At 37.6% G+C, this 17689-nt stretch overlaps 3 protein-coding genes across 18 annotated transcripts in view; 1 reads left to right on the forward strand and 2 right to left on the reverse strand.

The window, feature by feature from the left end:
• The window catches only part of fw (CUB and Sushi multiple domains furrowed), a 110354-nt gene extending 99932 nt beyond the window's left edge, over nucleotides 1-10422 (forward strand). Inside the window, exons 11-18 of the mRNA XM_028301162.1 lie at nucleotides 3190-3424; nucleotides 4637-4810; nucleotides 5256-5435; nucleotides 6065-6301; nucleotides 6896-7075; nucleotides 7442-7627; nucleotides 7826-8114; nucleotides 8473-10422. Of these exons, the coding sequence (XP_028156963.1) occupies nucleotides 3190-3424; nucleotides 4637-4810; nucleotides 5256-5435; nucleotides 6065-6301; nucleotides 6896-7075; nucleotides 7442-7627; nucleotides 7826-8114; nucleotides 8473-8749 (1758 nt within the window). The 3' untranslated portion in view covers nucleotides 8750-10422. The remainder of the gene's footprint in view (nucleotides 1-3189; nucleotides 3425-4636; nucleotides 4811-5255; nucleotides 5436-6064; nucleotides 6302-6895; nucleotides 7076-7441; nucleotides 7628-7825; nucleotides 8115-8472) is intronic.
• LpR1 (Lipophorin receptor 1) overlaps nucleotides 1-17689 on the reverse strand; it is a 686741-nt gene that overhangs the window by 240228 nt on the left and 428824 nt on the right. The window lies entirely within an intron of this gene.
• Nucleotides 13704-17689, reverse strand: part of Mbs (Myosin binding subunit) — a 79591-nt gene continuing 75605 nt past the window's right edge. For 7 of the 11 annotated variants that reach the window (XM_028301171.1, XM_028301168.1, XM_028301174.1 and 4 more), the window contains one exon: nucleotides 13704-16741. Coding sequence is in view for 7 of the 11 variants with exons in the window: in XM_028301168.1 (XP_028156969.1) it covers nucleotides 16655-16741 (87 nt within the window). In the remaining 4 variants the exon portion in view is untranslated. The remainder of the gene's footprint in view (nucleotides 16742-17689) is intronic. The other 4 variants (XM_028301166.1, XM_028301165.1, XM_028301164.1 and 1 more) reach the window with 1 other exon arrangement.

Below are 17689 nucleotides of genomic sequence, written 5' to 3' on the forward strand. Positions count from 1 at the left end.
GCGGAGGGAGGGCAGCCCTCGCCCGCTGTAACGAGGCTCAGGCGCCCGGGTGAGCTGGAGCGGCTGAGGCTGGTCGCCGAGGCGCCGAAGGCGCCGATGGCGATCCAAAAAGCCGAAGCTGCGGAAGCAAGCGTGGGTGCCTGAGCCTCGTTACGCAAGGGCGGAAGGGCTGCACATCCCGCAGCGCCGGAGACGAGGAGATACCAATGCATGCTGCATGCTTGCTTTCATGCTGCATGCTCTGCATGCTTATCTACTCTATTAAATTATATAATATGATTTTTTAAAGATACGAGTATGTCTGTTATAAAGTAAATCATTCTGAAAAACAACATTATGAGTTGAAGTTTGTTCTTAGTAACAACATTATTAATTAAAACAATATGATCAATGAATGTTATGAAGAAAAAAGATCTGAAAATAAAAATTATGTATTTTAAATGGTTCTTGGTAGTAACAGTATTGATAAAAAAATTATGATTACTAACTGTTATGAGCTCCGATGGTAGTAATAAAAATGTATGAATAAAAAAAGTATGAAAAATAAAATTATGAAGAGAGATTATTATGAACACAAATCGGTAGTAAGACAAAGAATAGGATTTAGAATTTTATGTGAGCCAATATAGAACCATAAAAATTACTTAGGAATTATTCGTATCACTGCATTATTGAAAAATCCCAGTGACAAGTCTTGGGTGAATCGTATACGAGATTAGGTAAGAGTAGGCGCACACCGTTGATTTTTAGTTGGCCGATAGTTGTGTCCTATTTCAAATTGCATGAAGAATCGGCCAAATCGAATCGGAGTAGTGTGCGCACTCCCATACATGCTCATAAAGGTTCCTTGCCAAGACTACGGAACCCTAAAAATGAGAAATAATAACCATAAAACATTAAAAAAAATTGGGGACATTTTTGTCGATAAAATTGACATCACAACATCGCCTTAAATTATCGCTAACCCTATCCCAAACACACTGTATATGGTAGATTTCTATTTCACTAAGCTTAATCAAGTAATATATTTATAACACTGAACTTATAATATAACTATATCACTAAACTTGGGCCGTTTTATAACTATATTCCTAGTGAGATAGTAATGAATCGCTTTCCTATTATAACTATGTTACGGTATATAATTATATCCCTAGGGATATAACTATATTACGGCTTTATCTATCTTACTGCGACACCCATACTGATCAACAGCCCGACTAAACTATCGGCCGACGAAAAATCAACGGTGTGCGCCTACTTTTAAACCACAGAGTAAGTAAGTAACATAAAACTTAAATAGATTGGACCTATCACCTTCCAAGAATCTATTCATTAGTTCAGCATTCAGCTAAGGCCCGAGCAGTACGACTTAAAACCTATCTTCAATTCTCAGATTCAATCAAAGTTCGGGTAACCTAGTGACATTCAAATTGGCCAAAAAGTTACAACACAACCTTCAGCTTCAACCAAACCATCGCCGACAATTATGACAAAGTCCTGTTGTGAACTTTTGGCTACTTTGGGTATCACGAACTATATTTGTGAGGCTCACAGAGGCTAGCACACATCTACTTTTAGTTTTACTTAACTTAGCCTAAGTATTTAAGTAGGTACCTACCTACCTACTAACGCGTAAAATTAAAATAGGGAATAAATTTTGAAAATTGTGATTTCATCAACTTAATCAGGCAATAGGTACTCGTACATAAGTAGCAATGGTTTTCACAGATTCATGCGACGTTAACATTATAAAAACTTGTGAAAAACGCGAAGTTTTGCTGCCTGTTTCACAACGCTCCGGGATCTTAACGCCATCTAGTGATGTTACTTGCTGTCTGTCCATCTATCGCGGTCGCTCATGCCGGCGTTTCGTTTGGAGTGAAAGAGATGGGTAGCCCTGGGTGGAAAATGTGGAAAGGGTTGTGGAGGCAGTGCCGTGTCCCGGGAAACGGCCAGGGTCGGTTTAAAAGCAATGAAAATAACAACTGTTTAAATTGTTATTAATTTAGACAATCATGGTTGAATACACGATCATAGATTTTTGGGTTTTCAGAAACTTAATAGATAAACTTTTATATCGTTCGTTTGTTCGTTTCAGCCTGATTAACTTCGTAAATGAGTAGGTACTTACGATAAAAATTATTTAACTGGTCGATGAGAATCGTACATTATCAACTCTGAGATGAGATTAGTAAACTTACGAAATTACGAGCCTATTATAACTAAGTAAGTTGGATAGAAGTCCGCTACGAACAGCTACGAAGACTACGGCTACGGCAGCTACGGTATTGTAGCGACATCTATTGAGAGGATTTTAATTTAATTTCAATGGTTTCCTGCACCAGCTGCTTTGTTGCAGCTGTATCTTCGTAGATGTCGTCAACTGTTCTATCGGACTATACAAGGACATGTCCTGAAGCAACTTGTGCGTAGATTCTGCCCATATTACTGAAAAGTGTTGATTCTTTGCCTTTGTGGATACTTCTAGGTTGTATAGGAAGGGTGGGATTAATCAGCATAATATGAAACTACTATAATGTCGAACTTAATTATTGTTCTTGCAATTTCAATTCTTATGAAAAGTTCAGTGTCCTGCAGCCGCAACTATGTGAGTGGAAGTTTTTGAAGGTGTAGCCTGGTGACGAGAGCTGTCTATCAGAACCTCATCATCATCAGCCAAATCTGTTGAAAACAATCTTTTGGTTACCAATACTACAATAAGATACTTCTCAGCTGGATACCAGACACACCAAGGTCGTATTTATACAATACTGGCTGTATTACCCGAGGTTGTTCCGCATTTTATTAGGGCGGCCTATGTGTTAATCCAGGGTGTCAGCTAACTACATACCAAATTTTAATAAAATCGCTCCAGCCGTTTAGACGTGAATAAGTAACAAACATACACTCACAAACTTTCGCCTTTATAAGCGCTCCTGCACACGACGCCGCCACCGCGCCGCCGCCGCGCCGACGCCGCGCTGCCACCGCGCCGTCAAAGCATAATTTCACCGGTCCGGCTTTGAAGGCGCGGCGGCGGCGCGGCAGCGGGCTTCACGCGGCGCGAATAAACAGTGCAAAGGCGCGGGGGCGGCGCGGCGGCGGCGTCGTGTGCAGGAGCGCTTATAATGTGTTAAACGTTGTGTGTACGTGTGGTAAACGTTAAAGCATTGTATTTTATTCCAGAGCGTAACCTGCACCCTAGGCGGCGTCTGGTCGGGTGTGCCGGCGTCGTGCAAGTACGTCGACTGCGGCACTCCCGCGCAGCTTCACAAGGGTTCCTTCCGCCTGCTCAATGGAACCACCACATACGGCTCGGTCGCGCAGTTCGCGTGTGAACAGGACTACTGGCTGGCCGGGGCAGAGTCCTTGACGTGCAACAGGGATGGGAAGTGGTCGCATGATATACCGTCTTGTGAACGTGAGTACCTACTGCCATTTTATTTGTATTTTATGCTTTAGATAAACCAACTATTAGGCAGAGGTGACGAAGTAAAGTAGTAAAATAAGTACACGCACCTGGTAAAGCGTAGCATAACGGAGCAGTTGTACCATAGTAAGTACCTACTTATAGTTAATAAATGTCTAAAATTAAAAAAAAAACATCATAATGACTATAAGTATCTCCTTAGCATCTAGTCTAGACAGATGAAATTCCATATCGACTCCATTGCGTATACAATAAATATCGACTATACAAAGTAGAATCATTTTTGCCTTTGCCACAGACGAGATTATTGATCTCACACTTCGTCTATCCCTAAAATATGAGTAGCTAAAAAATCTACTAACATCTACGAGACTTAATAGGGCGTAGATGATATTTCTACCTAACTTGATTGATTTCACATCGTCCAACACTCTAGATAAGACCTCCTTCATTTTCTGATCCGAGGCTACTGGTAAGAACCAAAACCTCAGTTCGTTTTATACATAGTGTAACTATCAAACGTATGTACCTAATGTATGTAGTGGCCCGCGACGCTGACAAACCGCGCGGGCGTAATTCGCTGGGTGCGAAGTACTAGGTGGGGGTAACATAATCTATCGCAGCGCTCATGGTGGTCAAAAGTAGAAATAATGTAAGCTCTGTCATCAGATGTATCTGTCAATGGCAAAGCGATTCTACACAATACATTTTAATATCATTAATTAATCGCATGAAAAGGGTCCTACTGGGAACTTAAATAAAAGAGTGGACTGTATTTCGATAGGGCTGGTTTAATAGCCGTTTACAATTTGGAAATAACTAGACTATACAACGTGGTAGTACAAAAATGAGTCACAGTAGTTGTTGTGCACAGATGTTTGCCTTGTGATGAGAGCGTGAATTATTGAACTCTGCCCTTGTTTTGTTCTTAATTCTTCTACATCTCGGACTTGTCCAGCCAATATCAACAACTTTCCTTTAAATACGGTTTGTGGTTGGAATTTGATATTGTAACACTCACAAACCCGGTCTTCATTTCATTTCGATATTTTTTCACAAATAAACGACCTAAATGTCAATGTGACAGAGCCCACAAAGTTGTGGACGCTAGTTGGCGCTATAATCGTGCACAGAGCCAATAAGCGTGTATAAGCGTGACTGTAATACCAGTAATACCATCCTAATATCATCTCACCGTTCCAGTGATAACCTGCCCCGACCCCGAAGTGCCCTCCGGCGGGTACATGGAAGCTTACGACTACAACGTCCACTCCAGCATCGACTTCCACTGCGAGAAGGGCCACAAGCTGGTCGGCGAGCAGAGCCTGGTGTGCCAGCAGGACGGCGAATGGTCCGGGGAGTCGCCCAAGTGTGAATGTAAGTTCGGTCCTTCTTATTGTTGAGTTAGGCCCAGAACACCAGTTTGAAACCGGTTTGAAATGGTCGCGTTATGTGTGGTCTCTCAACAGAATCTTTGACAGAAACTTAGATGCAACTCAAAAGTAACTATAAGTTGCAGTTTCGTTGCAATTGCGTTTCACCGTGTGTTCTGGGCCTTATAGCAAGTTTTGAGAGTGATTCGTATACCGCAGTGATTACCTTATAGATGGCGCGTAGAACCTGATAAAATGGCAGTTAATGCATGAAAAACCTAACATCTCAGATATTTCTCCTCATGATAAAAATAGGACACTATTGTGTCCATATTTGTGTCGAGGTGGTGATTTGTTTTTAAGTCACAAGGGCTTAAACTTGCCCCGATTGTGTTATTGTTTACTATACTTAGACTTGTTTTTGGTTAATTACCCGATTCTTCCAATAGACGTGGACTGCGGGAAACTGCCGCCTCTGCCTTACGGTGCTTCAGAGCTGCTGAATGGCACAACGCACCTGGGCAGCGTGATTCAGTACTCCTGCACCACAAACTACCGTCTGGTGGGGCCCGTGCGCCGCGTCTGTACTGCCGACTACCAGTGGAGCGACTCATCTCCTAGATGTGAAGGTAGGGACATCAACTTATCTTCAATAGTCGTTAACTGATGCCCTAAGATGCTTGTGAAGGTACGGACGTCAACCTTGTCTTGCAATAGAAGTGGTCTGCTGCCCTTATGCTTCGGAGCTGCTGTTTAAATGTTTAGCAAGGTACTAATTACATCGAAAACATCTAGGTATCTTCACAACGACAACATCCTCGTAAAGCTACTATAGTCATGGATATTGTTATTGTTATGTTCTTCTGATTAATTTCGTTGCGGGTCAAATGACAGTTGAACTTTCCCCGGGATAAACTTGACCTTCATCGGTTGGGTTTTCATGGCGGTCAAGCTGTAGATCCTGGCTACACAGGAGTTGCAGTGGGAACGAGAGATGGGAATAGTCCCGTAGTCATGGATATTGGCATTGTGTTTAATCAGATCCGTTTTCATCAGAAATGAAGCGGTCTAACCCGCCCTCAGGAGTCCAACGCAAATTAATTCCAAATGAGCAAACTGATATTTTAAGTTTACTTTAGCTAGGCTTCATCCTCATGATGAGGCCATTTTGTGTGTGATGTTGTGTTCTTATATACCTCCAGCGTCTGAACTGTCTTTGGAATAAGAAGAAATGTCTCTCATGGATGCAAACTTCCAGAAATCCGTTGCCCCGACCCAGTGGTGCCTGAGAACAGTATCGTCTCTGTCACCGGCAACGACCGCATGCACGGGCGAACGCTCATCAGGACATCAGTCAGCGTGACTTCTGGCAACACCTACCGTATCGGAGCCCTTGTCAAGTACCGATGCGAGCGAGGATACAAGGTGGTCGGCGAGAGCTTGTCGACGTGCGAGGATAATGGACAGTGGAGCGGCACCACGCCAAGATGTCAATGTGAGTGGACCAATACTTTTCGGTTAAAGATGACAGATTTAACTGGCATTACCAGCACCAATCTCAAACGGATCAAGCGTAAAGATTTACATAATTGTAATCCTTATGAAGATTACCTACTTACCTACTATACTTAGTTCACTGCCCAACAATTCTATGTAGACGCATTTTAATTGTTGTTATTGTTTAGACCAGTGTTTTTCAACCTTTTTCATGACACGACCCCCCTATTATGAAAAAGTTTTTAGCGACCCCCCGACCGTTCGCTTTTTTTTTCATGAATTTTATAATGTTGCAAAGATGTTTGTAGGGACCGAAAACTTTAATCCATACAACATTTGCATAATTAGATTTCGGATTTATCTGTCTTTAAAAGAATTTAATAGAAATATTAAATAGATTGTTAAAAAACCCCCCAGGGGGTCGCGACCCACAGGTTGAAAAACGCTGGTTTAGACGTTGTGGCAAACCTAGAAAGCTTGAACCATAGATGACATGCCACATGGCGCCTGTATTCTGATTATGGAATGTCCCTTAACAAGCTCTAACGGGTCGACCGTAGACTGAAAGCCCATTAATGAATTGTTCTTTCAGATGTGGACTGCGGCAACCCTGGACGCATCGACAACGGCAAGGTGACGCTGGCAACCAACGCGACGTACTACGGCGCGGCCGCGCTGTACGAGTGCGAGGAGCACTGGCAGCTTAACGGCGTGTCTCGTCGTCTCTGCCAGGACAACGGCACCTGGAGCTCGGAGGCACCCATGTGCAAAGGTATGCGCTTGGACAATAGTTATCAAGTCACGAACCTTCTGGAATTAAAAGGCGCCGCTGTTCAATGGAATGGTAATGAGACAACAATCTTCTTTAAACACTCATCAAATCGCAATGGATTACAACGGCAAGAGACACTGCTCTCGGTCGACGCCGTATAAATAACACGACCGTTGTGCGAGTGATAGGAATAGTGACAGCTCAACAAGACCTCTGTAATTTTTATAGGTATACCAGAGCCCAGAAGGCCAGAAGAGAAAAGTTATTGTATTAGTAGTTTATACTAGAATATCCTCGCCAGACTGAAGTTTTCTCATGCTTCTTCTTTGTGCAAACAAATAAAATTACCTACTGTGCCTTTTCCAGAAATCACATGCCCCGATCCGTCGATCCAGATCAAGGGCAGCACGGGTCTGGTGGTGGCCACTTCAACCCTCAGCATCGGCGGCGAGGCGCACTACCGCTGCGAACGCGGGTACAGCCTCAAGGGCAACCAGACCAGGGAGTGCCTGCCGAAGGGACAGTGGAGGGGCGCTCCGCCTGTGTGCATACGTAAGTCTTGATTGATGTGCCTACATATTTGTTAGAGTCCGTTGTCATACACAAGTCTTGATTCCTTCTGATGCACACACATTTGTTAAAGGTCCATTGTTTGAAAACGTAAGTCGTGATCCACCTTGTGATGTAAACTGTCTGTTAAATCAAGGTCTGTAGCCAAATAACAAAAAACACCATTTTTATCTCTTACAGCGATAGACTGCAAGGCGCCCGGCCAGATCGAGAACGGCCGTATCATAATATCCAACAGCTCCACCTTATTCGGGAGCTCCATCGAGTACCACTGCTTGCCGCAGTTCCAACGCGTCGGTCCTTTCCTGAGGAAGTGCATGGACGACGGCAAGTGGTCCGGGGAAGAACCGAGCTGTGAGCTGGCCACCAACGAGGCGGCTGAGAACGGAACTCTTCCGTTGAGCGTGGGCGTCGGCTGCGGAGTTGTATTGTTCCTACTAATGCTGCTGGGAGTCATATACTTGAGGCTGTAAGTAGTTTCCTTTATGAGCTTGCAACGGGGCGTCTTAGCTAGCTCAGTCTGACACCCCGCTGTTTAGTACTAAGTCCCAGTTCGCCTTCTGCGATGAGGGATGTGTACCTATCCAGGATGCCTACAGGGATATTCGACCAAGGAAACGCACAATCAATAACACAATGGNCTAGGGCTGTCGATGCGTCGCGGGGCGCGTCACAAGCTCAAATATTTCATTAATTATCGATTAAAAGATATAGGATAAGGTTAAATTAATTTTCCAGTATTGTACGAGAAATTACACTTTTGTAACAACATTCCTTTTCCATAAAGTCTATATTTATCAAAATTCTAAACTGTCATTTTTTTCCAGCCGAAAAGCGACTCCAGTGAAAAACACAGAGAATATCGAAGGCGCAGAAAGAAAAGAGGACCAAAACGCAGCAGTGATGAGCTACGCGACGCTTCACGACACAAACGGACGCCATATTTACGATCACGTCTCAGATAATGTATACGACTCACCGTACAGCGAAAGAATCGCCGATAACGTAGCCTATGGAAGGCGAAGCGACACAGATTCCGCTTACGAACCCGAACCAACTGGACCTAATGCCGTTGTCACCATTAACGGCGTTGCGGTCCGTTGATCAACCTTCAAACGAAACAATTGAAAACTGCACAGCTCGACACGCGTTGAGCTATCCGGCTCAAAGGACCATAGTTAAAACAAACATGGGTAACCAACTGAATCGATTCTATCGATCGTATTCGTGTCTATAGTGTCATATAAATCAGTCAAAAACTCTTATTTGGTACAACTATGTTCCTGTGAAGCTAAATTGTAACATCAATTTTTTATACTTAAATACAAAATTGTTTATCACAATGGTTACCATTTTCCTTAGAGTTGAGTGTTCAAAATGACGCAATAGGTTAGGGAATAGGTAAATGTAGTGATTTCAAAAGGAGTCGAGGGTTACAAAAATGTTATGTGTTCGCTGTAATCACCAACCCTTACTAGGTATTGAACCAAAGATGTAAATGAGTTGGAATTGGTATAATAATGATAAATAAAATAGTTTTTAATTGTGTTGTTATATTGCAAATTTTTGTATGTTAAACTGGCGAGCCATCTGTATATTTATTAAACATGCCGTGTTGAAAATTATCTACTAAATGTGCCTGTGATACCTAAAACAAAGTTAAGTCAAAAATTTGCAATTTAACCAACACTTAGTTTAATACTTTCTGTTCAATTAATAAAATAGGATAACACTCGATTGTCCTGGCAACTAAACCTGTTTCTTTTTTCAGAATTGAGTTACTGAAACTTCTAATTTATATCATTGTGTATTTTATATGGAACCGAAAGTATTAACGAGTAAATTAGCATAATAAAATAAGATGATAAAATGTATTTATTGTTGTATCGATGTAGGGTAAGAGAATATAGGATTTGATGCCAAAATAATATTGTATTGCTTTTTATAAATATAGTATTAGGTTAAAGCTATGGTAATTACTTTAGATTAAGGCCAAATTTTTCATTATCCGGAAAGTTTTTTCCAGAGATGTTGACGATGACATTAAATACCTGTTTCATTAAAAACTTCAGATAAAACCAAACTAACTGGCGATTGAAAAATTTGCTCTTATTAAATTGTTCCTTTTTATTATGTTTTTAAACCAATCCAAGACAGTGTCATACAAAAATAAACGTCTAATACAAAAAGATTCTCACTAAATATGATTCTTATAACTTGGGATATTTATTTAATTTTATAGGGTTTTGGTGAGATTACTAACATTACAAGAGCCTTTGTTGGTATAATTTAGTCTTTTTTAATGTATGGTTTATATTTGGTTATTACATGCATAACAATGAAACATTACCTTTTATATATTTTACAATTCTTTTAAGTGTTCATGTAAATAGATAGATATAGTTAAATTTAAATTTATATTTAGTGAATTTACGAAATTTGCCTACCCGTCACTGCCTGAAAAAGTTGACCCAATCGGGATTCTAATGTTACTTACATTATTTCAATATTGCGTTTTTATTTCAGCTGTGATAAATTATATCTATAAAACTGTTTACCGTAATATTATCGGCACAACAAAACATAGACCTATATTAAATCTCTGTAGGTAGTGTATATTGGGCCACAGTTCCGTTTCAGTTCCAGCTACTCATTTCCGTTTTTGTCTCGCTCTTATCAAATGGTGATTCTTTGCGAGAGAACGGGTAGCTGAAACTGTAACCCATAGTACCTACCAACATAAATCTGGGTATAAACTATGAAATATTTTTTAACAACGTACTATGTAAATCAAGTCGGGACTCTCACTATTGTGTTAGATTTTATTTACAACTATTGTTGTAGGTAAATAAAATTTAACTAGCTTATCACAGCATGCTTGTGTTCATTTTCAATGCGAACCATTATGTTTTTGTTATTTTTATAATAATGTACAATTATATTGCTGATACTTTATTTTTACTTTTTAGTTTGGTTCGTTAAATAAATAACTAAAATATACAAGAGACGTTTTATTCACACACTGTTGGTGCGAACAGCATTGCAATAAGAAATAATATCAATTTAAGGACAAGCAACTAAAATAATAACTTTACAATGTAAAATTGATACGAAAATATTTTGCTAACTCGCATTTATTGTATAAAATTGACAAGACATCAAGAAAGACAACGTAACACATAGGTATTCGTACAGTTATATGTAGGTACGAGAAATTATATTTACAAGATTTCTAAAATAACTTTTGATGAGTTTCTATAAAATTTCTATACAAAATTAACTAACACATATAATATGAATATACCATATTTTGATGTTATAAGGATGAAAATATAAATTAGTACTACCTAATATCAATACTATGTTTCTCATCTTATTGCTAAAATTTATGTTTATGTTGAACACTGACTTTTCTCAGAGGGTAAATAGCAGTACGAGCCGTGAGTTATGTTAATATGTTTTAATTGAAACATAAATCACAAATTCATGGAGCACCAACTGATTAAACAGAAGTAGGTACCTAAAGATACTTGTCCAATAAAGAACTAAAATATCTGAACAACGAAGTATACATGGGATGTAAAAATTAAAAAGAACTAAAATATCTGAACAACTAAGTATACATCCCACGTAAACTTCGTTGTTCCGATATTTTAGTTATTTCTATTTAGACAAGTATCTTTACTTCTGTTTTATCAGTTTTAAAAACCGGTTTAAAAAAATTGCAAAGATAATATTTATATTTTCTCGTAACTACAAATGACACAAAATACTTATTATAAAACATGAAATCTAGCCTAACATTATCTTAACGTAAGTTCCATCATAGTCATTCGCTGCACAGTGCCCGCAAGTTGGTAAGCGGGGAAAGGTAGGTACTCGAATAATTTTCAATTTTACATGGCGTTTTCTTTCTCTCGCGTGTTACTTTGCCATTCCAATTTGACTGGCCCTGCACATACTCGTAATAAGTCTCTAAGATATTGTCTTCCGTGCATAATATCTTGGAAATGCACTTCTAAAGGCCGTCGAAATATTATCATCAAACATTTTACTAAAGTATCTTACTAAATACATTTATGACATAAATTGCACGAAGAAATTTTAGTGGGCAAACACGAATAAAACGTTGACAAACAATACAAGTAGATATTATGTATTAGACAAATTAGGTGAACAATAATGATTTATGAATGTGAATAACTTTTCAAATAACAAGTAATTTGAATTATAACGGGACGGAGGAAAATATTTATTTAGGCCGGTCTTAATACGGACACAAATAGGAATGACTATCCGAAGAACGGGTACACACAAAAATAACAACAGCTAGAGATATTTTTATTCGAACGAAGATGTATCCAAAGTGACACCGGCCTTATAATCTCAGATAGTCCAATAGAAATCAATAAGTTAGAAAGACTGGGGTTTAAACTTCAGCTCTATCCCAAAAGTTAGTTAACAATTTGGAGGGTAGATGTACATTTCTTAGGAGATGGGAGGTTTCAAACTATTTGAAAATATCTAAACCTAAAGGGCCTTATTATAAAAAAGTTAAACCCGGAACTAACACTGGTTTAAAATGACATTAAATTTCCATACTAAATGTCAATTAAAACCAGAGATCAACCAGAGCCTAACTTTTTGTAATAAGGGGGAAAGAGACGAGAAAATGTATTTTATAGAAATACACTCGACATCAAATAAATCGCACCTCCCGCAACAAGCATTTTCAAACGTATGCATCCCCACTTCCCACAAATATTGGCACCATTTAAAAGCCTAGTTCTAACCTTCATTTCATAAAAGGAAAGGTTTTTACCCCAAAAATGTGTCTTTAGAAGGATCCAGAGTCACTTCTTAAAAAAATAGGTAGTTACGCTACTAGAGCCAACTTTTATGGCTATAAAACTGTTAAGTTGTGATTAATCGCTATCCATCTGTTAAAGACGACACGTGAGATCATTATTTGGTTTTATAACCATAAAAATTGGTCTAATTGATCCCATATTTATTGGGCTTTTAAATAACACCAATATTGTTGGTGCACCATGATTGTGTCAGAAGAAAATCGTTAAAGTTCGCGTCGCGGAAGGTGCGGTTTATTTGATGTTGAGTATACTTACATTCACTTAATTACTATTCAACTATACTTGTATAAAATGTTATTAACAGCACACAATTTGCATAAATGAAATATTTCGCAAATATTTAATTCAACAATTATGGTATTTATGAATGTGATAATGAATAATCTTGGTGATATTTTTCGCAATTTTACACACGCGTAATTTCCAATAGAACACAATTTCTTATGAATCTTATGCTAACTTCGTATAAACTACTAGGTATCGTGTATATAATATTATCAAATATTTTTTTCTAGATATAAAATAGTTGCTTGGACACAGTACCTTTATACCACGTAGGATGTAAGTACCCTATTCATATGCAGGAAAACATTCCAAGCATATTGTAAATTTTATAAGAACTTTAAATGTACTCGGAAATATAATTTAGCCTAGGTAGGTATTGGGAATGTAGCGGTACCGAAGTCCAAAAGTAGTCGTTGGTGTTATTCGTAACAGTACACATTACATCATGTACATGGAAGCCCTAACCTTACGATCGTCGAAGTAGAGAAAGTTATAAGTAAGTATACACATAAAATCTGTGTTGCAAAAATTACTCAAAATACATAAAACATGTTTTTAAAAAGTATCTATATGGTTATAATAATTTTATTAATAGCGCTTTTGTGCTTCTTTTTGATGTAAGATCATGGCACTATCTGTTTATAAATCTGTTATTAAAGTAGTAAAATAAATCATGATAACTCCTTGGAAAAACAACATTCGTTTATATTCTTATATGTATATGATTTAAGACGCAAAAGTAATTCTATATCTATCAACACTTCGACGATTACTAAATAAAACATAAAAAAAATAAAAAACAAGTTACAGCTACGAAAAACAAGGCACTCCGAAGGAAACTCACCGCACGGCGAGGTGCTGCAAACAAAACTTAAGCAAACCAAGGAAAATAAAAACAAACAAAAAATTAATGAAGAAATTTATTGTATTAACTCTTACCTCTGGAAATAAATAAAAACTTTATGAACAAAAATTTTAGAACCACTATGTTTCGAAGGCTACAAATTTTATACATTACAATATTTTTGAAGATCATTGACGCCCATCGTAATGTCTGCTGTCAAGTAGTAAAATCTATTCATATTCAATTTCATCGTGAGATTATACAAATGGTTATAACATTTGACTGTTCAATAAATTATAGATAAGTCAATGAAAAAAAAGGATATATATTTATTTATATATTCCAAAATAAAAAGGTATTTGAACCCATGCCATGTAGATAAAATTTAAACTATAGAACACAGAAACGCTTATAAGAAACCATTATATGCGGGGCTCTTTTGAGTACATAGAAAGTCATGAGTATTGTTTCTACAACGAAGCAAATTTTTGTTAGTTACGATAACGGAACATATTATTATGTCCCACCCATCACATAAAGCCAGTAAGTACACATAAACGCGCTCTCAATCATTCTATGTTCTAATTAGTTTATCATTTCAATAAAATTACAAAATGAAGCAATGAAACAAAAATGTTCACTTTACCATTAACAGTTGTTTCGAATTTCTAAAGCGTGTCACGTTCAATAAAATATCGATGTTTTTCTTAAAGTCACCTTTGACTAGTGCGTCATTTGAAAATGTGGGCGTATTGGTAAAATTATTAAGGTGTTGTTGTTTGTAGCTATGATCATCGGACGCGGACGAAGCTCTGATGATTTTCATGGCCTTTGAAAATTGTTTGAATATTTTAGTTTAATGAAACTTGTGCAGAGATTTAAAACTTGAGAAGAGAGTAGAAAAAGAGAGAGAGAGTTAATAAGAGAATTACTAGAAAGGTATGGATAACAGCAACTGCCTTGATCCACAATGGATTATAATGTGGCACTGAAATTGCATGTGAATACTAAATATACTGCATACTTTTACAGAGCAGTCGGCAACAATATTAAGTACCATCATTAAGGGCTATATTTCACCGGGACACCATGGCGGCGCAACCAGTCGCCGGCTACCAACAAAATGTATGCAGCTCTATAGAGATTTTATGCATGAATCAGAGGTTCGCGGGCCACCAAAAATCAGAAAATTGGATACTGAATGAACACGACCGAAAACAACAACAAACATTCGCAAACCCAACGCGAACAACTAAACGTGTAAACATGATCTAAGGCGTGCAAAGTCGATATATCACATTCCAATTCATTTTACTACTGCTTACAAAAATCTATACATAAATATATAAATATCATTATCCATTCAATAATTCGAGATACATACATATAACTACACAAAATTATAAAAGCGGCGCGGGCCGCGAAAACGTTTTAATAATGACTAACCTACTTTATTACACTTATCTTTTTAGGAATACATCGAAATATAAACACAAAAGGACACCTCGAGAACAATATGATTATTAAAAACACAATCCATACATCCATATCTCGGCCCAAAACTGAAGGTGCGATATTAACATTACAGCAAATGGTGGTTCAAAACATAATCGCTGTTCATAAGTACATTCGATGAATAGATAAGTACACAATACTATGTTATATATAAATAATCAGGCACTTTTAAAGATTTAATTGTGATTCCCGCTCTAACAACTAAAAAGAATAGAGTAACTTCATTTTAACTTAAGAAATTGTTTATGGTACAATTTAGGTATGGTCCAGCAGGAAATGTTTCATACTAACAATGCAACGATGTCAAATGTATATTTTATCACAAATATTTAATTTAACAATTTATAGCATGCAGTGTAATGTGTGGTCATATTTTTATAAAACAAAGTAAATATGTTTGTTGTCCCATATAAAAAGAAAAAATATTTGTCAGGGAAATTATATAAATCTTTATTTATATAGGGATTTTGAGTCAAGTTTAAAGCAATTTATTTTGGACCAAGTACATTATTATAATAATAATTAATTGGCAAATATCATATTTGTATCATACATAACAGTTTAAAATGTCAGCAAAATAGGAAAACCATTTAAATGCATGAAATTGATGCTGTGATGATTTGCAATTCTTCAATCATAACTGATTGAACAGTGAACCGACAGATCGCATTCCATAGGCCATCGAATAAATATTCCATAAACAAATAATTCAATATCAACAAATATCTAATTACATATAGCAAGACACTGTTCTCTTACGACTTACGAATTTTCGCAAAAATTACGGACATATTTTCTACATCTTTCACGTTTTGTTGCGTCCTTAATGTGATGATCAACAATATTAAAATTCAATAATACTAATTACACAATAATTATTATAATGGCGCATTACATTAAGACAGTAGGCCGTTTGTGACAAGTGGCGGCGACTACATTGTCGGGACTCGGTCGATCACGTCGCGAGGACGAACTCTAATGACTTAGGAATATCTAAAAACAATCAATAATGCTTCTCAGTAGAAAACATTTCAATAAAATAGTTTAGAAAACGTAATACATCTCTTTTTTATTACTTTTTTATATCAAATTTACGTATAATCATCATAAATAACCCAAAATACATTAGATAAAATAAAAACACGCATTATTAATTGAAATGTATTTCTAACCATTAAAATGAACACCCCATATAACTCTGTACATAACTTCAAACTCTACTAAACAAGAGCGACTCGAGTACACAATACAGCGTGAACTTTAAAACAATACATTAACGGTTCCACTTAATTTACATTTAATCTCCGTTCATACATACACGTCCCAATATACCCGATCGGTCCAGCGATGGCCAATGTCTGTTGACAAATCAACGTCGTTAGTCACCTATCAGCGTATCTACTGTCGAATACTTGTCAATATCTAATATAGGCGACACGGTTGTGTGTAGTGAGTTTGTAGGAAGCGTCTGTGTGAGTGTGGCAGGCGTGGGGGTTACTTGGACAGTTTGCTGATGACTCGGATCAGGGCCCCGTTCTCATCCTTGAGCCGCTGGTTCTCCGCTTGCAACGCCTGCTGATACTGAAAGCCATACAAATAACGCCATTGAACGCATTTACTCATGAAAAGGGACCACAAATACTGCTGTGTGAAGTGGTAGTTTCAAAATATGCATTCTAAAAACAAGAGGTACGAAGAACTGATTTCAACCAGGTTTATATTACAATGAGGGGCTTGTAATGTGACAAGGAAGTTGTTATAACTCAGCAATTTTCAATACGAATATTAAAAATTGCCCAGACAACAAAATTCAAGGAAGCTATCACATTATGTACAATGGTGCGGTATGCGGTGGTGTTAGGGTATTTACAAACTAAAGCCATTTAGCAGACCTAAAAATATCTAAAATTCAGGATTTAGTAATATGTAACTGACATTTCTCGCACTGACATAACGAATAGGTATTCATCATGTATTTTTGAGGTATTTCTGTGAGACCAACTTAGTGACTTACTACTGAAGAATTCAATGTATCCTCTATTGTTTATATTTTTTATACGTCTTTAATGCGCACTGCATTAGAAGCAGACTCCCAATTATTTGTTGAGAAATAAAGCCTACGTAAAATTAAAGCTCAGGTAAATAATATCTTAAGTAGAAAGAGTTAAGAACAATTTATATCCTTGAAAATATGGCGACATAGCCGATATCTTATGGCCTCGTCTCCAATCTTTTCGCCTATCCCTTAAGAGCTTCTGAACAGAACGAGTATCAACTTTATAGTAAACGATATTGTGTGTTGTGTGGTAGTCCTGTGTAGCCATGGTATGGAGCATGCAGAACACGGCAGCCAGAATGTGATGTTGCATTTCGCTTGCTGTGTAGCAGCATTTATGACATGGAAAATCCTTGGAGATGTAAAATTTTAATGTTCATGTGACGGATTACCACCATGCGGTAGTGTAAAAAGTAGTTTTTTAAATATTTACATGACAGTTAGTAACAGTGATGACGGAGAAACAACTGTCA

This window comes from Ostrinia furnacalis, unplaced genomic scaffold (assembly GCF_004193835.3).
Source record: "Ostrinia furnacalis isolate ACB-3 unplaced genomic scaffold, ASM419383v2 OfSCF0876, whole genome shotgun sequence".
Taxonomy (NCBI): domain Eukaryota; kingdom Metazoa; phylum Arthropoda; class Insecta; order Lepidoptera; family Crambidae; genus Ostrinia; species Ostrinia furnacalis.